Source organism: Staurois parvus, unplaced genomic scaffold, assembly GCF_062004578.1.
Source record: "Staurois parvus isolate SC_StPar_1 unplaced genomic scaffold, SC_StPar_1.0 ptg001053l, whole genome shotgun sequence".
Lineage (NCBI taxonomy): Eukaryota > Metazoa > Chordata > Amphibia > Anura > Ranidae > Staurois > Staurois parvus.
In genome coordinates this window covers 1,058,313-1,079,744 of record NW_028318849.1, presented here as the reverse complement: position 1 = coordinate 1,079,744, position 21,432 = coordinate 1,058,313, and the positions used below count along the sequence as shown (strand labels likewise).

The window sequence follows — 21,432 nt, the reverse complement described above, 5'->3', positions numbered from 1 at the left end:
CATTGGTTACAGTGGGAGGAATAGTGTCCCTTCATTGTTATCAGTGGAAGGAATAGTGCCCCATCATTTGTGTCAGTTGGAGAAATAGTGCTCCATCAATAGTATCAATGGAAGGAATAGTGCCCCATCATTGGTGTCAGTGTGAGGAATAGTGCCCCATCATTGGTGTCAGTGTGAGGAATAGTGCCCCATTGTCAGTATCAGTGGCAGGAACAATGCCCCACTGTTGCCGACAGTGGGAGAAATAATGCCCCGAGGGCCAGATAAAAGAAATCTAAGGGCCACATTTGGCCCCCAGGCCACAGTTTGGAGACCACTGCTCTATTGTATAAAAGCAAACACTATTACCTGACGTATTAAAAACTATATTTATTCATTTTTGTTTCCAGAAAAAACAAAACACAAAACATACTTTTGTTTAAGAATAAAATAACTGAAATGACATTTCTTTTTCATTTGACAAGAACAGTATTATCCTACTTTTGTATACCGTTTTTATATTATGATCATACATAAACACTACATACTTAGACAATTCAGTTTATAGTTTACTTTTGTAAAGTATTTGCAATCATAGTTAGTTGGCTCCTCAAGTTTTCCCTCTTCAGTTTTAAATGAGTTTCCACTGACTTGGCTTCTTGAAGAATTTCCTCAAATTCTTTCACATAGAGTATGTCCAGTGCAGACTGCTCACTTAATAAAAACAAAATAAAGCATCTCTTTAAATGATGCACTCAGCAAAGCGGTATTTGATAGATGACATTCCTATTGATGTTCTGTATTTTCCAACTTGAGCCGTGTTTGCAAGTATGTACAGTATATCGACACCCTTAGAAGACATTAAAGTAAAACTATAGGCAAAACGTTTTTCTATTATAGACAGCATAAGGGAGGGTTTTAACCCCTGTAAGGCCCCTTTCAGACGGGGTGGATCTGTAGGCACGATCTGCCTGCTCAGCAGGGGGTCTCTCCGCTGATTCCTGCTGAGCAGGCGGATGACAGGTCTCTGTCCGCTCTGCTGCTGCAGAGTAGACACAGACACTGCCCTCTGATTTCAATGGGACAGAACGCCTGTCCGTTTCCACCCGATTGTAATCCGATCCACGGGACAGCTGGGGAACGGATCCACATCTGTCAGTTTTTGGCGTACAAGACTGGATCGGATCCTGGCGGGTGTCAGTGGACTATTGTCTCCCGGTCCATAGAAGTCTATGGATGGACCAATCGGCTCTGCCTGAAAAAGAGACAGGCGGACCCCATCGCTCCGCTCGTGTGAAAGGGGCCTAAGGTTTATGTTTGCCATCTTTGTCCCACTAAGGAGATTTCCCTTCACTTCCTGTCCCATAGCCAAAAAGGATGTGAGAGGAAATCCCTACAAATTTAGGGAATTTCTTGGGGACCCCCAGGTCACCAAAACTAGTGCCCCCATTGGAAGATTTCCCGCTATTACTTTTCTGGGGACAAACCAAAATTTGAAGTTTTCTTTTTCTTTCACTTTCAATGATAACGGTAAACAGGACTAAGAGGGTGAATCTCCCTAATGGGAAAAGAGCTAGCAATAAAAACTGACAGTCCTGTCAATCCATCTCCCCTCCATCCAAGACTAAAAAAAACAAAATTGCCTTTAGTTATACTTTGATACCACTATACTACTAGGCTTCTAAAACACACTATAAGTATAAATGTCATGCAGTGCAATATAGGTAACATTCAGACACTTTGAGCATATACTAATACAATATATTACCACAATAAATACCATACAGCACATTTACGGCCCTTCAGATGTTAAAGAACTACAAGTCCCATCCATGCCTCTGCCTTTGGGAGTCATGCTTGTAATTGTCAGCCTTGCAATGCCTTATGGGATTTGTAGTTCCACAACAGCTGGAGGGCCACAGTTTGATACCCCTGCCTTAGAGCTTGTGATGAGGACATCGTTTGAGATCATTCTAAGATCTTTCAGAATTCACTGACAGTGCATCTGACCTGCAATTGTCCACCTTCTGACCTGTATTTGAATTCCTTCAAGCAAATTTAGCATTCTTTATAGACTTGTATGGGGATGCAAAACCCACCTGAAGAGACAAAAGGCCACTGACGCAAGCCCTGAGGAAGGTGTAACAGTGCTTATTTTGTTTAGCATTTAATAACTTTCATAGCTTAACTTCCTCCTGCTAGAGGTACAAATATATGCAGCCTCTCGGCAGGTGGGCTTTAATGCCGCGAGGCTGCATACATGAAATCCTGTGTAAACACTTCTCTGTGCTGCGTGCTCCTGGCACAATTGCCAGCGGGGACCAGAAAGCTGCATACTTGCTATTAATTTTCCAATCATGTGACTACTGTGACAGCCAACTTACAGCGAATCCCCACTTCGAAGCTCTTAACACTAGGTTCACATATGTGCGGCTGTGTGGGTCACGTTTTGTGTGGGTATGACAGCCTATTCATTTGAATGGACTCCTGTGCCCCGGAACACGCAGGAAAGAAGTCCCTGCACTTCTTCCGAAATCGCAGCCTGCACCGGAACCTCGGTTCCCAGTACGGTAGCGATTTCCAGTGCGGGCGGCGTGCCATTAAAATTAATGGCACCCATGGATCCTGCATTCCTCTGTGTGGGTGGTGCGGCTGCAGGTTTTTTTGTGCGGGTCCACAGCGGTACCACCTGCACAGATGTGAACCAAGCGTAAAGGACCAGGAGGCAGTGGTGGGAAGGGTTTAAGGAATTATCGCTAATTTGTTTCTATAATATTTAGTTCCTGGTGGGATAAAGTACATGTAGTACTTTGCCGCTTATTGTTGGGCAAAACACTTACTGCAATGTGAAACAGGGCGCCCCTTCTTGGCATATGGTCACCCAACACCACAGCTAGCAAGGAGCTAATATTACCCCTAGAGGTAGGCACAATAGGGAGCCTGATCATACCAACAGCCAATGTCTTTAAAGCGCTGCTGGAGCTTCCTGAAATCTAGCTAGGGTATGAGTTGAGTACAGATATTTTAACCTTACCTCTCTATGTTCCAGCCTGAGCCATCACTTAAACCCATACACACAAGCCAAATATCAGCCAAAATAAGCTGTTGCAGTAGAAACCGGCTGACTTTCGGCCCATGTGAACAGCTCCTTGTCTGACAGATGCCGATCTCACAACCGACTTTTATCGAACGAGCATGCTGGAAAACCTGATCTAGCTATTTTCCTTTTTTTTTTTTTCACATGCTTGTTTGTTTACATTTTTCTGTCCTAGAAAGGAGAGAAGGAAACAATGTACTGTATCTTTTTCACCATTCAGAGGAAAAACAAAACAGGGGTGGGCATTACAGTGACTGATCACTGTAATCAGAGACTATCACAGCTATCAGGCTACCAGAACTTATGGTTCCCAATCATTAGTGCGACAACCGGGTCTCAGTGAGAGCCCAGTCTTTGCGCTGGGAGCGCGCTGTGTGGCATGCAGAAAACACAGGTATGCATATATGTGGCCTCACGGATAAAGACCAACTTCAGTGAGGCCGTACCAGCAGCAACAAGGGGTTAATATTATTAGTTACTATGAAAGGTATTACTGATATTACTGACTTTAATTAATTGAGCAGTATTACATTACTACCAGAATGGTGACCAAATTATCAATAAGCACCATTACCTCAATGACGTTGCATATTTTGAAAACAGAAGGTTTATTTCGTTCCTTAGGTCTGTTAAAAGAAATAAAACAGTTTAATACCAAATAAATGTATAAAAGCTCTATGCAATTGCAGATCTAAAATACCAACCTTTCAATACTCCATCAACGTGTCCTTGAGAGATGTCTAAATCAGAGGATGACTGATTTGATGGTAATGGGTACTGAAGCATCTCTGAGTCTGGGACCTATCAGCAGTTGAAAGACATTGAAAGACATGACACAATCACTGACTTACTTTGAGTAAAAACATGACTTTAGTTTCATTATTCACATACAGTGTGTTTCAAAAAGAATGACTCGAATTGAAAACCTTATATCTATGCAACCACAAATCACCAATGAAATCTGTACTATTTGAAAGGGCATGTCCTAGGATTTGAAATGACAGCCGCTAGACACCATTACTAGCACCCAAATAGACGCGGACCTCAGTCGTTAATAAGATGGCATCTATGCAACAGAAAGCGTATTGTGTTCTCAAATTTTGCAAGATCCGTAATAACAATGCAGTGTGCATCTTGACAGTGGTTTGGGGATTGATCCACCAGTGGCAAAGAACATTCGTCGTTGGTATTTTATTTATTTATTTCAGGTACTTATATAGCGCTGTCAATTTATGCAGCACTTTACACATATATATATTGTACATTCACATCAGTCCCTAACCATCTAGGGGTGTACAATCTAAGGTCCCTAACTCACATTCATACATACACATATTAGGGCCAATTTAGACAGGATCCAATTAACCTACCAGCATGTCTTTGGAGTGTGGGAGGAAACCAGAGCACCCGGAGGAAACCCACGCAAGCACCGGGAGAACATGCAAACTCTATGCAGGAGGCGCCATAGTTGGGAATCGAACCCATGACCCATTTACTGCAAGGCAGATGTGCTAACTACTAAGCCACTGTGCCGCCCTGGTATAAACAATTTGAAAAATTGATGTGCTTTGTGAGGTTTCATTTACAAAGATTTATGGCCCTTTCTTTTTTGAGGGAAACACTATTATAGGACATTCCTTTCTTGAAATGCTGAAGGACTGTCTTTTCCCACAACTTAATGAAGACTCTAAAGATTTCATTTTTCAGCAAGACAGAGCACCGCCACATTGGCACAACAAAATACGTCGATTTATAAATATAACATTGCCCAAACATTGGATAGGTTGCATGGGACCCTAAGACTTGACACTACTGTACATTCTTGACCCCAACATCTCCAAACATTAGTCCTGTGGCGAAATGTAAAACGTGTTTTTGTTCCACCATCGCCTGCTGACTTGGATGAGCGCAAAAACAGAATCAAGACTGCAGTAACTTCTGTGGACGAGGACACTCAGACGCCTTGAGGATGAATTCAGCTGCCGTCTTGATGTTATCCGGGCAGCAGGTGGAGGGCACATAGGACATTTATGACATGGTGAGTGAAACTTAAGGACTTAATAGTTTGTAACTAACACATTTTCATTATTAAATATAACTATTTGAAATTGGGTCATTCTTGAAACACACCGTATTTACATGACTCGTGCTATCCCTTTTTCTGTTGCAAGCTCCCCCTTGATTTTGCTTTCATGTCACAGCTTTCTAGCAATCCCTAGATTTATGTTTTTGTTTTTTTATATGCTTTGTTTTGTTTATTATGGCTCTGTTTATAATTCTAGAATTGTGTGTTAAATTTCCCCGAGGAAGCAGGCTTTTGTCCTACGAAACATTTTGAAGAAAAATCTCAAAGAAGTTACATAAGAGCTATTTATACATCTACTGTAATATTTATGAGAATTTGATGGCGTGATCTGTAACAAGCTTGATGTAGTCACAATATGTAATGGTTACCTATTTTTACCTACTTAGCTATGTTGATGCTCAAATCTTCTGTAACAATCGTGGTTTTAATGATGTCTAATAAAGCTTTATTTTTTTTACAATCTGTGTATGGAGTTCTGCTGGCATGGTTCATAAAAAAACCCCTATAGCTTCATTTTGGTTAGGGCCCATGTATTTTTCAAATGAAAAAACAACCTGTGATGTCACTAATCACTGCCAAAATTCATTCTACCTTTGAGCACATTGGGAGGGCTGCACAGAACTACCTATCTCTCATTAAACTTTGGGAGTGTGGTAACATGATTAGGTGGTTCTGTGGGGGTGCCAAAGGTGTTTTCTTTTCCTGTCACCGCACCCACATATGGGTGAGGAGAGAAGCAGTCGCAGGCAAAGATAGGCTTCCCACCTTCTTCCCACCCCGCTACAGTCCAGACTTAAATCATGACATGAGTGCTGTGAATCTGAACTACAGCAGGACTATTCTATGACCGGTCTCTGCTCATAGGGAGTGGAGAGTGGTGACCAGTCTTGCAAACAGGAAATGACTTGCTACTGCAGTGCTCAAAAAAATGAAAGGAACACTATGAAAACACATCAGATCCCACTGGGGAAATATCTCCTGCTGGATATCTATACTGATATGGATGGGTAATGTGTTAGGAACGTAAGGATGCCCCATTGTTTGATGGAAATGAAAATTATCAACCAAAAGAGGACTGAATTCAAAGACACGCTGAAAAACAAGTGAAAAGATTATGCAGCAGACTACTCCATTTGGCTGAAATTTGCAGCAACTCAGAATGGTCCTCAGTAGTTTGTATGGCCCCCACATGCTTGTATGCATGCCTGACAACGTCGGGGCAGGCTCCTAATGAGACCACGGTGTCCTGGGGGATTTCCTTCCAGATCTGGACCAGGGCAGCACGGAGCTCCTGGAGGTGCAACCTGGCCGCGTCGGATGGACCAAAGCATGATATCTCAGAGGTGTTCTACTGGATTTAGGTCAGGCAAGCGTGGAGACCAATCAATGGTATCAATTTCTTCATCTTCCAGGAACTGCCTGCATACTCTCCCCACATGAGGCCGGGCATTGTCATGCACCAGGAGGAACCCAGGACCCACAGCACCAGTGTAGGGTCTGACAATGGGTCCAAGGATTTCATCCTGACACCTAATGGCAGTCAGGGTGTCATTGTCTAGCCTTTAGGAGGTCCGTGCGTCCCTTCATGGATATGCCTCCCCAGACCATCACTGACCCACCACCAAAACGATGTTACAGGCAGCATAACGTCCTCCACAGCTTCTCCAGACCCTTTCATGTCTGTCACATGTGCTCAGGGTGAACCTGCTCTCATCTTTGAAAAGCACAGGGTGCCAGTGGTGGACCCGCCAATTCTGGTGATCAATGGCAAATGTCAATTGAGCTCTATGGTGCCAGGCAGTGAGCACAGGGCCCACTAGAGGATGTTGGGCCCTCAGGCCACCCTCATGAAGTCTGTTTCTGATTGTTTGATCAGAGACATTCACATTAGTTGCCTGCTGGAGGTTACTTTGTAGGGCTCTGGCAGTGCTCATCCTGTTCTTCCTTGCACAAAGGAGCAGATACCAGTCCTGCTGATGGGTTTAGGACCTTCTACGGCCCTGTCCAGCTCTCCTAGAGTAACTGCCTGTCTCCTGGAATCTCCTTCATGCTCTTGAGACTGTGCTGGGAGACACAGCAAACCTTCTGGCAATGGCACATATTGATGTGCCATCCTGGAGGAGTTGGACTGCCTGTGCAACCTCTGTAGGGTCCAGGTATGGCCTCATGCTTCCAGTAGTGACACTGAATCTAGCCAAATGCAAAACTAGTGAAAAACAGTCAGAAAAGATCAGCAGGGAAAAAAAGTGTCAGTGGCCTCCACGTGTAAAACCATTCCTGTTTTGGGGGTCGTCTCATTGTTGCCCATCTAGTGCACCTGTTAATTTCATTAACACTAAAGGAGCTGAAACTGATTACCAAAACCCCCTCTGCTACTTAACTGACCAGATCAATATCCCAGGAGTTTCACTGACTTGATGCTAGACTCTGATTAAAAACCGGTCCTTTAATTTTTTTTGAGCAGTGTATATACAGTTGTGTTCAAAAGTTTGCATACCCTGGCAGAAATCCTGAAATAAACAAAGTTTGTTAGCTTGTGGATACACTGAGCAGACTAGATACTGAGCCATGGAGAGCAGAAAAGAACTTTCAAAAGACCTGCATAACAAGGTAATTGAACTTTATAAAGATGAAAAAGGATATACAGTCCTTGAAAAAGTATTCATACCCCTTGAAATGTTCCACATTTTGTCATGTTACAACCAAAAATGTAAATGTATTTTATTGGAACTTTATATGATAGACCAACACAAAGTGGCACATAATTGTGAAGTGGAAGCAAAATGAGAAATGGTTTTCAAAATGTTTGCAAACAAATATCTGAAAAGTGTAGCATGCATTTGTATTAAGCCCCCCCGAGTCGATACTTTGTAGAACCACCTTTTGATGCAATGTTTTGGGGGGGGGGGGTGAGCTCTAAAGGCCCTGGGAATCTTGTGAAAATTGATGGCAAGAGGAATGCAGCATGTTATCAGAAAATACTGGCAGATGATTTGCATTCTTCTGCACAAAAGCTGCGCATGGGACACTCTTGGACTTACCAGCATGTCAATGACCCTAAGCACAAGGCCAACTTGACCCTCCAGTGGTTACAGCAGAACATAAGTGAAGGTTCTGGAGTGGCTATCACAATCTCCTGACCTTAATATCTTCGAGACACTCTAGGGAGATCTCAAACGTTCAAGCAAGTCTTTGCATGACCTGGAGGCATTCTGCCAAGATGAATGGGCAGCTATACCACCTGCAAGAATACGGGCCCCATAGGAGATTACAAAAGACTGCACGCCGTCATTGATGCTAATGGGGGCAATACACAGTATTAAAAACTAAAGGTATGTAGACTTTTGAACTGGGGGCATTTCATTTGTTTACTTGTTGGCATGTTTTGTTTTATGATTGTGCCAATCTGTTATCACTTACAGCTGAATATGAATCCCATAAGGAATAAAAGAAATGTGTTTTGCCTGCTCACTTAAAAGGGTATGCAATCTTTTGAGCACACCTGTATAACTACAATGTCAGCATTTGTTTTTAAGGATATGCTGCAATAATACAAGAATTAAAGTAGAACTAAAGGCAAATCCTTTTTCACCCTGGAGAGTAAGGGAGGGTTATAACCCTTGCCAATTTTTTTGCCATCTGTGTCCCATTAGGAACATTTACCTTTACTTTCTGCTCCATAGCCACAGGAATTGAGAAGAAATCCCTCCAAAGTGAGGGAACCCTTGTTACCATGGTCACCAGATATGTGTCTCCAGTGGAAGATTTCCCCTCTGTGTCGGTTCTAGTGACAACTAAAAATGTGGAATTTCTTACACTTTCTCTCAAGAGTCTGGTAAACAGGACAAACAGAGAGGGGTAAATCTCCCTAATGGGGGCACAGACAGCAATAAAACCTGACAGGAGTTTTAATGCCTCTTCTCATCCAACACTAAAATAAAGTTTTGCCTTTAGTTACTCTTTAAGTGCAAATCTGGTAAAGCAAGGAATTGCAAATTATTTCTCTGATATTCAGCTTTAAGCTGGTGTAGAGGAGTCATCCACCTGCTATAATGTAAATACAGCATTATGCTGCAAGGCTTTGTTATTATTATTTTCTCCTGTTCTAGTGTGGAGAAATAAAACAGACAACTGCTCTTTAACAGACCTTATGGGGTTTATTTACTAAAGCTGGAGAGTCCAAAATCAGACTCCCTTCTGCATAGCAACCAATCAGCTTCTAACCTCAGCTTGTTCAATGAAGCTTTGGCAATGAAACCTGGAAGCTGATTGGTTTCTATGCAGAAGGGAGTCTGATTTTGTACTCTCCAGCTTTAGTAAATAAACCCCTATGAGTCAAAAATTAAATTCTTAACAAAACATACTGTAGAAAAATATACAGACACTGAATTTGTATCCCTTACAGGTCAGAATTTACAACAATTTACACAACAAATTTATTAAAATACATAATTCTGAAACATAGAAAGGATAATACTGCCATCTAGTGATGAAATCTAAAAATGTACTTAGAAAATATATTTTTGATGTTAAAGTACATCCCAAGGCAAAAAATAAAAGTTTTCCCATACAGTGGTCTTCTATCACATAAAATACATTTACGTTCTGGGTTGTAACAAGACAAAATGTGGAAAAAAGGGGTATGAATATTTTTCAAGGTACTGTAGCTATTTCAATTACATACAATTTATAAGCTGGGTATATTATTGTATTTCTCTTATTGTATTTTATATAACTTATTAATAACTCCTTCTCTCTAGTTCCCTGGTCTCCTCCTCCCATGCCCGCCTCCAGGACTTCTCCAGGGTGTCACCCATCCTCTGGAACTCCTGCCCCAACCCATCAGATTATCACCTACTCTCCTCTCCTTTAGGCGCACCCTGAAAACCCATCTCTTCAGGGAAGCCTACCCCACCCCCTGCTAACCTGCCGACCTCCTCCACTCTTCCTACCACTCCATCCCCCACAGCTATCTCCTCCTGTGCCACCATCCCCTCCCTCCTAGATTGTAAGCTCGAAAAAGCAGGGCCCTCAATCCCCTCATGTTTTGCATTGTATTGGTATTGTTCTGTCACATGTTCTGTCCCCCTTTGTAATGTACAGCGCTGAGCAAACCATTGGCACTTTATAAATAATGTATAATAATAATAATAATTGGGTATTTTTTTTTCTTATGGGTACTAACATGCACTTATTATCCATACATGATTCAGTTGTTAATTTTAAGATATATTTTTAATCCTGAAACTCTAAGCTATAAAAAGCTGCATAACAAGAACTTTTATTTTATGCAACATTTAGGCTACTTTCACAAAAACGAATATGTGACTCAGAAAACACAACAAAAACATAACCACGGGTGCGTTTTTGATGCATTTTTCATTCATTTCATTGAGGATGTATGTTTTTTGTGTTTTTTTTACTGCAACAAAATTGCAACTGACCTGCTACTGACCAGTGTAAAGAGTCCCATAGGATTTAATGGTCATGCGTTTTTGGTTCCACTTTTTGTTAACTTAACTACAGCCACTGTACATATACAGCGGCAGGGCGGCACTCGCAGGCAAAACCACATTTTAAAATGTGTGTTTTGTAAACAAATAGGGGGAGCGCACGAGGCGCGCCGCCGCCCTATCTGTCCCGCGGATCACCGCTGCAGATGTCAGTCGCCGGGTCACAGCGGCTATGTCCCGGCGATCGGCGGCAAACAGTGACAGACAGCACAGCTGCAGTAGCTGTGCTGTCTGTCACTTTCCTGTCAGCTCGAGGATGAGCTGATCGAGAAAGAACAGTTTCTCTTTCTAGATCAGCCTTGTCCCGCCCAGTACACACCCCCGCCCCCTAGTAAAACACTCCCCTCACTCCTATAACCCTTCCCTGCAAAATAAAGTTAACCCCTTCCTCCCCATTGCCATTAGTACAGTGTCAGTGTTTTTTTATTTGCACTGATCACTGTATTAGTGTTTTTGGGGATGTCAGTGACCCCAAGTCAGTACCCCCCAATGTCAGAATGTCCGCCACAGTCCCGCCATAAGTCGCTGGTCGCTGCCATAAGTCGCTGATCGCCGCCATAATTCGCTGATCGCCGCCATTATTAGTATAAAAAAAAACCTAAAAACCCCAGTATCTTTCCCACCATTTGTAAACGCTATAACTTTCACGTAAACCAATTAATTTACACGTATTGGGTTTTTTTTTAGCAAAGACATGTCGCAGAATGCATTTTGGCAGAAATTTATGACTAGATTTTATTTTTGCATTTTTTTTTACTGCACATGTTTTATAGCAAAAAGTCCAAAATAGTCCAAAATATTGTTTTTTTTCCTCAAAATTGTCAGTCTTTTTTTTTATAGTGCAAAAAATAAAAACCGCACAGGTGATCAAATACCACCGAAAGAAAGCTCAATTTGTGGGGAAAAAAAGGATGTAAATTTCATTTATGTACCATATTGCATGACCGCGCAATTGTCCGTTAAACTAGCGCAGCACTGTATAGCAGAAAAATGGCGTAAATTGCAGTATCTATACCATAGTTTGTAGACGCTATAACTTTCACACAAAGCAATCAATATACACTTATTGGGATTTTTTTTACCAAAAACATGTAGCAGAATACATTTTGGCCTAAATTTATAACCAACTTTGAGTTTACTATATATTTTTTATAGCTGAAAGTAAAAAATATTGTTTTTCTTCAAAATATTTGGCCTTTTTTTGTTTATAGCGTGAAAAATAAAAAGCGTACAGATGATCAAATTACACCGAAAGAAAGCTCTATTTGTGTGAAAAAAAGGATGTAAATTTCGTTTGGGTGCAGCATTGCATGACCGCGCAATTATCAGTTGAATTAGTGCAGCACCGAGTAGCAAAAAGAGGCCTGGTCATTAAGGGGGGTCAATCCTCTGGAGCTCAAGTGGTTAAAAGCGGAAACAAAACTGTATTAGTGTGAAAGCAGCCTTATATACAATTTTATCACCCTTAATTCTGAAGAAGGGAGCATGTTCAACTCATGAAATAAGCTGAATTTTATTTATACTCAAAGCACACCTTGAATCAGATAGTAGTTGTTTCAAATACTTCTGTTAGTGCTCTTAAAGTGGAGTTATACTTACCTTTTCTTCAATGGTCCCCATCCTTCGGCGGCATCTTCTGCTGGGTGCTGGTCTTCAGCTGTCTTCACTGGCTGCTGCGGAGTGATTATGTCACTTCTGCACACGCGAAGGAGTCAGTCATACCGGCATACAGGGACTGTGACAGCTGTGCAAGCTGAGCTGCACATGCCAGAGAAGACAGCGAGCAGGCAGGTAGGAGTATTTCTTCTGCAATGAAGAGATTGCCCGCTCCCAGTCTGCGACAGCAAAACTTACTTCTACTGTAATGAGTATATTCATACAAATAGGATTCATTAGATTTTTCTGGTTTAAAAAATGTTTGTGGTGTAAAGGGAAAGGTTTGATTTCTATTAGTCAGTCTAGAAGCTAAGATACAATGTGAGATGTGTGTCACGTCCTTCCTCTTAGCATGTGGCCAAGTCTCATTTAGCAAAATCTGCAAACTATGCAGCATGCTATTAGCAGAAATTCTTCAAAGAAAGGAAGCCACACCTTTTGTACTGTGAGTTCATTCACATAAATTCAACATTTTACCAGACATCTGGTGATGACAGGGTTTCATGGCCCATTCACACCATTTTCATTGGGCTATGCTGGCCAGCACAGTGCAATCACAATGCAAAGACCTGGCGATCTGCCTTGGTTGCTATGAAATCAGTTTGCAACACTGTGTTGTGGTGGTGTGCGTAGAAAAATAAGTAATGTATGCAGCTTTTGTTTTAACGCAGTAAGTTGCAATAAAACCAAAACAACACAACACGGCTGCAGTGAATAGCATTGAATGAAATGTCACTTCTGACATCTCAAAGTTGCAGCAAAAAAGAAACAAAAAGTAAACAGCATGATGCACTCTGATGACACTGTGGGGTTGATTTACTAAACCTGGAAAGTGCTTCTAACTTCAGCTTGTTCAATTAAACTTTCACAAAAAAAAAACCTGGAAGATGATTGGTTTCTCTGCAGAGCTGCACCAGATTTTGAACTCTCCAGTTTTAGTAAATCAACCCCTGTTCCTCTCATTGCACACCACATGGTGTGCGTTAAGTAGGCTGCTGGTGTGAATGAGCCCTCAAAGTTAGCTTCAGAACCTTTTTGGTACAAAGGGAAAAAAAAAGAGGATACATTGTAAGGCCTCATACAGGCGCTGATGCCCATATACTGCGCTGATGCCCATATACTGTACTGTGAACAGGCCATTTGTTTATCCATCCCTGACTGGTAGCTGCTGCATGTAGGCAGCCCATTCATGTCAATGAAGAAGCAGAGGCTGCACAGGCAGAACCGCTAGTCCTAATGTGACAGGCATGTGAGTGGAAGTCCTCAAATGCAGACAGTGTACTGAAAGCTGTACTGTAGCTAGGCTCAATGTACCAATGGTTGTTTATATCTTAGCAAGCAACACAAAAAACTCCTGCTGATGATGATCAGGGATGAAATCGTGTGTTTGGAAACAAGTTGGAACCCATCTAAACTAACTTGCCGGGAAGCTGTCAAAATGTACAGCCAATCATGCCCATAGCCACATACGCCCCTTGCATACGTGTGACTGTGGAGAATGCCTTAGCTGATTAAAGCTGACCATCACCCTATTTGTCCTGTTTACCATTGTCATTGAAAGTGAAAGTAAGAGAAATTCTGGGTTGTCCCCAGAAAAGTAATTTCAATTGGGACACTAGTTCTGGTGACCAAGGAATCTCCTTAATTTGCAGAGATTTTCTCACTTCCTGTTTTGGCTATGGGACAGGAAGTGAAGGTAAATCTCTCCAATGGGACACAGATGACAAAAACTGACCGGGGTTATAACCCTCCATTACTCTATTCAAAAAGGAAATAATGTTGTGCCTATAGTTCTACTTTAAAGGTACAAACACAAAGGACACAGCTACTAAAGTGTATTAGCCACGGACATTTTCTTTGTGAATGCTTACTTATCTAACTGGGTCAAAAAAAGGAATAAAAGGAAAAATCTACTCACCTCCGAAATTCTCCTGTGTTTGACACTTTTACTTTCATCATTAGAAGCAGTACTTGCCATTGCACCCGGAAACAACTGAAAAGCAGATGAGGAAACAGTAAGTAAAATAAAGGAAAGCATGGTGAAGACAACAAAAATAGCAATGCAAAATAAATTATCATCAAACTGATCCAGCTCCCCAGATCACTTTTACCTGATTCACATATATGCGGCTGTGCGGGCCGCGTTTTGCACGGGCATGAGAGCCCATTCATTTGAATGGACTCCGTGCCCCGTGACACAAAGGGAAGAAGTCCCGGCACTTCTAAAAACGCAGCCCACACCAGAACCTCGGTTACCAGTTCGGTTGCGTTTTCCAGTGCGGGCGGCGTGTCATTAGAACTAATGGCACCCGCCCACGGCTCCGCATTCCTCTGTGCGGGTAGTGCGGCTGCATGGATTTTCGTGTGGATCTGTAGCGGCACCACCCGCACAGATGTGAACCTAGCCTTACTGAACAACCCATCACCAGCTGAAAACAAAATTATATCTAAAGACATGCTGGTAGGTTAATCGGCCCCATATAAGTTTGCCCTTGTATGTGTATGTATGAATGTGAGTTAGGGACCTTCGAATGTAAGCTCCTTGAGGGCAGGGACTGATGTGAATGTATTGCTTTGTGTGAAATCCCTGGTGTTCCAGCCAGTCCCTCTGCTTTCCTATTAAAAACTGACCACACTAAGCGTGATAGCACAGCATGGCGAGTTCTCTAGCTGTGCTGGGAACACTGCCTGCTCTCCTCCAATCCTGTCCTGGCACCCCTCCCCCCCCCACATCCTTTCACTGAAAAGATCAGTGTGCTGCTGTTTCTCTTCCCACAGCTCTCTGAGCTCCTTATGCAGCTGAGAACAGAACGTGTTATCAATTATAAAAAGGGGGAAAAGGGTCTTTATAATGTTCTTTATATCTCTACACAAATGTTTTGCCTTTTGTTTCTATTTCAAACTGAATAGGTTGTTTTACAAGGTGAGGGTTCATATACTGGTGAAAAACACCATAAAATTCAGTCAACTCCTTCTTTCCTTTATTTTGCAGAACAAATATCTTTTACATGGACTTTCTAGGCCAAGCAGAAGATCCACATTTTTGCAAACCCCTTGCCCTTAACAAAAATGGCTTTAAAGGATAAGTTCACCTTTGGTAGCATGTCACACCCATATTTAACCTCCCTAGCAGTCTGATTATGTCAGTATTTCTGTGCTCAAAGCGGTACCATTATTTTGCATGGAAATATGTATTTTTTTATTGTAGGCTGTAATTTTTAGGAATAACTCACTGAAATCTGTCCGAACAAGAGTCTAGTAAACATCCCGGGTATGATAAAATTTGAAACACGAAATCATAAATTATAATATAATAAATAATCATAAAAAATTATAATATAATAATAATAAATTTAATTCAATAATATAATCAAACCAAAAACACTGAAATTTGAAATATAGCGCCAAGTTCACACATCACTGAGCAAAGTCGCAAAATTGTTTTCAGTGTCTGATGACGAATTTCCCCCACGAATCATTATCACTCAATTCTGCAAGTGGTTCTGATTTACTATCGCTGTTCTCTAGCTGGTCTAAAACCGCTTTTGACCTAAAGGGACGCTTTTTGGATGCCATGGACTTTTCTCAGTTTTCAGGCAGAAAGAACAGTAGAAAGAACAGCAGGCAGGGCGCCGGACAAAGCACTCGAGACAAAATGTATGTGAAATGGTTTGATACAGTAATGTTTTACTATGTGATTTTAGTGAATGTCACTTTTTGTCATTTTCAAATTTCCCGCCAGTTCCGTCCCCGTGTGTCCCGACGTTGCAGGGAACGGAACCCGGAAGACAGATGCCGGCATCGGCCGGAGGACATTACAGGGGACACTGCAGGAGGGACATCGCAGGAGCGCAGGACAAGGTAAGGGAAGAAGAGATCCCGGAGCAACACTGCAAGGTATTCCCGAGTGTAGCTCGGGGTTACCACTTGTGGTGCTGAAACTTTACCCCGAGCTACACTCAGGAAAACTGCCAGGGAGGCTACGGTGTAACATGGTACCAAAGAAAACCTGCCCGCATCCCCCCGCCCCGATCCCTCATTGTGACAGTGGGTGGGGGATCCTCTCCCTTCACCCAGTCACAATTCAGAAACAGCAATCTGTGAACGAATGAACTACAAGTACCATCTTCCATTGTGGCTGGCGGCTTGTAGTTCTCAATGATCTGAGAGGGCGCTCTCTTGTAGTTCATTGATTCTTCCTGCTCTGCAGTAACTGACTGTGCATATGGGGTATGGGAGGTACAGGCAGACAGCTATATTGACAGTCTTCAGGAGCCTCACACTGCACCCGTAAGCTGCTGATCATGGATGCAATGCTTTACAGGCTGCAGAATAAAAAAATAGTAAATGCACATATTTTACCTGCAAAAAGATGTGATTATTTTTTAATAAAAGGTGAACCTAGCCTTTAAACAGATGGCTTTACTTGTCTCTAATGCTTCTGGGAGGCATGGGTGACATCACTGTGCCTTCCTACAGAACTGGGAGCTCACATTCACACAAAAATGTATTCAAGTCTATTGCAACAGTGCACTTCAGTGGAATTTCGATTACTCAGCAATCCTAGAAGACAGCGGCGATTCCACCTGTGCCGCCTGGAACCTCTGAGGCTGCGGTTGGTCATTTTTTCCCAGTTGATGTGTGTTTACATATGGCTTTTTAACCACTTCAATACTGGGCACTTTCACCCCCTTTCTGTGTAGGCCAATATTTCGCTTTCAGTGCTGTCGCACTTTGAATGACAATTGCCCGGTCATACAACACTGTACCTTAAATGAAATGATCATTTTTTTTCACACAAATAGAGCTTTTTTGGTGGTATTTAATCACCGTTGGGTTGTTTTATGTTTTGGTAAATAAACAAAAAAACGTTTTTCTTCATTTAGGTCAGAATGCATTTCACAATTTTTATTTTGTTTGTACATAAACAGTGCAGTACAGTCATCATATAACTTGTGTGGCAATGTTCAGGGACACTGACTGGTGACAGTAAGTAAAAAAAAAAAAAATTAAAAATTAATTTATTTTCAATTTTTTTTCTTCATTACATTTTTTTTCACTATTTTTTTTTAACACACTGTGACCAGAGCAATATAATGTTACCATTATGACTCTGTACTATTGTGAAGAAGTGATAAGGATTTCTTCACACTTTGATTGCATATACCACTGAATTTCACTGTTATAAGCAACCATTTTTACTGAATGAAATTTGTGTTTACTATTGTGGTTAGCTGTGATTGGCCACAGCTAATCACATGATATAGATGCGCTGTGATTGACCCTGTCTGTACCATGTGATCACTGTGACCAACACAACGGATGGCATGTATGAAATCCATCCATCGTGTACAACTGTCATGTGATCTGCTGTGATTGGTCACAGCAGTCACATGGTACTGGCAGTGGCTGCTACACTGATTGGTCATCCACTGTGTTTGGTGACAGACTGCTCTGCAGTACGGCCCGCAGGGCACGCACAAGGTGCGTTCCGGGAAGAGGTCATAGGATGTCCAATTGGAGCAGTGAATGTCCCATTCGGCCGTCATTTGGCTATAGGCTGGGCAGGAACTGGTTAACCACCTGCCAACCACTCACAGTAAATATTCTGCGAGTGTGCGGCAGCTACAGGCACGGTCATGTACATTGATGTTACAGGCCTTCTTCCAGGATTGGACGCAGCACGAGTTTGACACCAAATTTCAGCCAATGATTTTGGCTGAAACCTACTGAGAGGATGTGTCCAATCACACACAGAATTCTGTGTTTACAAACACACAGAACTCTGCATACATAAGAACAGGGATCTGGCTGTTTCTTCTCCCTGGAAAGCAGGGAGAAAAAACAACCAGATTAGTAAGTAAAAGCAGCACTCATTACACTTGTTAGGAATACAGTTAACCTCTTGATTGCCCCTAGGTGTTAACCCCTTCCTAACCAGTGTCATTAATACAGTGTCAATGTACAGTATTATATCTGATCACTGTATTAGTGTCACTAGCGACATCAGTGTCAGTTAGTGTACCACCCAGCCAGTGTCTGTTAGATTGCCCGCCACCCTATCACAATCCCAATGTAGGTCACCAGTGTCTGTTAGATTGCCCGCCACCCTATCACAATCCCAATGTAGGTCGCCAGTGTCAGTTAGATTGCCCGCCACCCTATCACAATCCCAATGTAGGTTGCCAGTGTCAGTCAGTGTCTGTTAGATTGCCCACCACCCTATCACAATCCCAATGTAGGTCGCCAGTGTCAGCTAGTGTCTGTTAAGATTGCCCGCCACCCTATCACAATCCCAATGTAGGTCGCCAGTGTCAGCCAGTGTCTGTTAGATTGCCCGCCACCCTATCACAATCCCAATGTAGGTCGCCAGTGTCAGCCAGTATCTGTTAAGATGCCCGCCACCCTATCACAATCCCAATGTAGGTCGCCAGTGTCATACAGTATCTGTTAAATTGCCCGCCACCCTATCACAATCCCAATGAATGTCGCTGATCACCGCCATTACCAATATAGTGTCATAGCTGCGTAAATTCCAGTATATATACCAGGAATGGGCAAACTACGGCCCGCGGGCCGTAAACGGCCCGGCGGACCTTTTAATCCGGCCCGCGGAGCGTGATACAAAAAAAAAACAGCCAGGGCAGGCAAACATTTGCATCATTCAGCGCGCTCAAATGCAATGATTGGCCAGTCTCCCTGCCACTCACATCCTGATAGCCAGTGATTGGCTGTCAGGATGTGTGTAGGCGGGGCAGCGTGACGAACGTGAGGGGAGCTAGGCTCCTCTCACAGTCCGCCCTGAAGACCAGAACGGCGTGGGAACACGGTGAGAGGAACGCGCGGAGCAAAGGTAAGTAAATTGACACAGGGGGGACTTGGCTTACTACTTGGGGGGGAATAGTACTATGGGGGATGAAATGTTACAAATTTTAATTGAATTTATATTAATTCACACATACACATCATTCATCTACTCTTGGTCCGGCCCCCGGGTCCAATATATGAACCCATTGCGGCCCTCAAGTCAAAAAGTTTGCCCACCCCTGATATATACCATAGTCTGTAGACGCTATAACTTTCACACAAACCAATCAATATACACTTATTATGATTTATTTTTTTAGCAAAATCATGTAGCAGAATATATTTTGGCCTAAGTTTTTGAAGAAATTAGATTTTATTGGATATGTGTTATAACAAAGTAGAAAAATATGTTTTTTAAAATGTTTGGGTTTTTTTGTTTATTTAATAATAATAAAAAAAAATCCAGTGTTGGTCAAATACCTTAAAAAAAAGCTCTATTTGTGTGAAAAATGATATACATTTCACTTGGGTACAGTGCTGCATGACCGAGCAACTGCCAGTTAAAGTAGCGCAATGCTATGTACATTATACAATAAACCTACACCTGTTAAAAAAAAAAAAGTAGCGCAATGCTGAAGAGCAAAAAAAGCCCTGATCGTGAAGGGGGCCTTCTGGACGTCAAGTGGTTAAGGCTGCTTTCTCATTGATCTGTTTTTCTTTCACTTTTGCGTTTAAAAAAAGCGGGAAAAAAGCGTGACCATGTGTTCCTATGGAACTCTTCACGCTGATCCGTTTTTTAAAACTCCTGGTTGCTGAATTTTTGGTGCAGAAAAGAAATTTTAAAAAAGCATCACCCCATTAAAAACAATGGGAAACGCTGCACAAAATGCATCAGAAATGGTCCCGCGTTGCGTTTTCGATGCGGTTTTTGAGTCACATGCCTTGTAAAATAAAAAAGTACAGCAAAAGCGGTAAAAATACGCTGCGGATCATTGTGTAAGTAGCCTTAATCTGTGTCAGAGGTTCATTGAACTTGCTAAAAAAAAATTGGAGCCTTTATTTGGCGCGGATACAGCTACTGCTCTCAATCCGACAGTCACGTGAGTGCGCATGCGTGGTCCCGTATGCAGATAATGTGCGCTTGGTGAGGCGCACACCGCACGACTGTTGAATGGATGCAGCGCAGGTGTCTGTGCAGCCGCTGCAGCCCAGTTAACATAACTGGGACTGCTTTACGTGGATGTGGGAAAATCGCAGCCCTCGCACACTTCAATATACACGAGGCCATAGAACGCATCAAATCTAGGAAAACGGCGGGCGCTCAGCGTCCTCACATACAATCCTGTGCTTTACGTGATGACGTCAGAGAGCTGTGAGCATGTACTGAGGGGGGGAGGGGTAGTCCTAAGTTATCACCCCCTAAATGGGCTATTAACCTCTTCAGGCGGAAGGCCTGCAAATTGAACTTCTCAGTCCAGCTGGGAGTTCAGGTATAGCTGGTAACTGCGTATATATATCTATGGACACCGGGATACACGGTGCTAAGAGAACGCAACAGCTGGTATCCATTTATTGAGGTGCTCTCTGTCCCTCTATACCGTGTAGACACCATATGCTGCCGTTTACACCCCTTCCAAAGCATACCGGGGTCACAGACCGGCCGAGACGTCACCCGAGTACAATATGGCGCCGGCCGGTACTCCAAGGAACGTGCGTCACCACTGCGGAGCTCCCGCGCCGGCCCAGCGCACCTTGAGGTGATTGGCAGGTTGTACGCGCCAATAGGAGAGCGCCGCCACACACGTGACTGGCAGAGGGCGGGGCTCAGGGCAGCGTAGCTGGTCATGGCGATCAGGGCTGTGACAGTACAAAGGGGGGGTGGCGGTCTGTAGGTGGGGAGAATGGACGCATGCTCAGTGTGTGTCTACCCGCATAGAAGCTCTAATAGGCCATTCAAAAAGGAATTTGTAATATTCTTGACTTGTGCAGCTTTTCTGGAAATAATACACGGGGGTCCTGCCATGGACCTGCTTTATTCAAGGACTCCCTGTTACTGGAAAAAGAAAAACTTCTAACTCCATCAAAAACAATGTTAAAAGTAGAAAGACAGGCAAAACTTTTTTTTTATTTTCCCTAGAAGTTATCCCTAAGTTATCACCTCTGTCATTTTTTTATTTTTTTGCCATCGGTGTCCAATTGGGGAGACTTCCCTTCGCTTCCTGTCCTATAGCCAAAACAGGAAGTGAGAGGAAACCCCTGCAAATTATTTATTTCAGGTATTTATATAGCACTGT

At 42.7% G+C, this 21,432-nt stretch overlaps 1 protein-coding gene across 2 annotated transcripts; it reads right to left on the bottom strand.

Moving 5' to 3' along the window:
• Positions 1-349: 349 nt before the first annotated feature.
• TEX12 (testis expressed 12) lies at positions 350-20,921 on the bottom strand. 2 transcript variants are annotated; one of them, XM_089658163.1, is made up of 5 exons: positions 20,783-20,921; positions 14,250-14,324; positions 3,781-3,877; positions 3,651-3,702; positions 350-693 (listed from the first exon to the last, which is right to left on the bottom strand). In XM_089658163.1, exons 2-5 carry the CDS (start codon positions 14,307-14,309, stop codon positions 549-551), a joined length of 354 nt encoding a protein of 117 aa, XP_089514289.1. In that variant the 5' UTR covers positions 14,310-14,324; positions 20,783-20,921; the 3' UTR covers positions 350-548. The 2 variants fall into 2 exon arrangements, with proteins under 2 accessions (XP_089514289.1, XP_089514290.1); XM_089658164.1 differs by lacking the exons at positions 14,250-14,324; positions 20,783-20,921 and adding an exon at positions 12,275-12,558.
• Between the last annotated feature and the right edge of the window lie 511 nt (positions 20,922-21,432).

What these genes read in the sequence shown, in the direction of transcription:
- TEX12 (XM_089658163.1), bottom strand. Translation starts at nt 14,309, where the DNA reads ATGGCAAGTACTGCTTCTAATGATGAAAGTAAAAGTGTCAAACACAGG. An exon ending in AACACAGGAGAATTTCGGAG is followed by an intron (nt 3,878 to 14,249) that starts GTGAGTAGATTT and finishes AACTGCTGATAG; the next exon opens with GTCCCAGACTCAGAGATGCT. An exon ending in CGTTGATGGAGTATTGAAAG is followed by an intron (nt 3,703 to 3,780) that starts GTTGGTATTTTA and finishes TTCTTTTAACAG; the next exon opens with ACCTAAGGAACGAAATAAAC.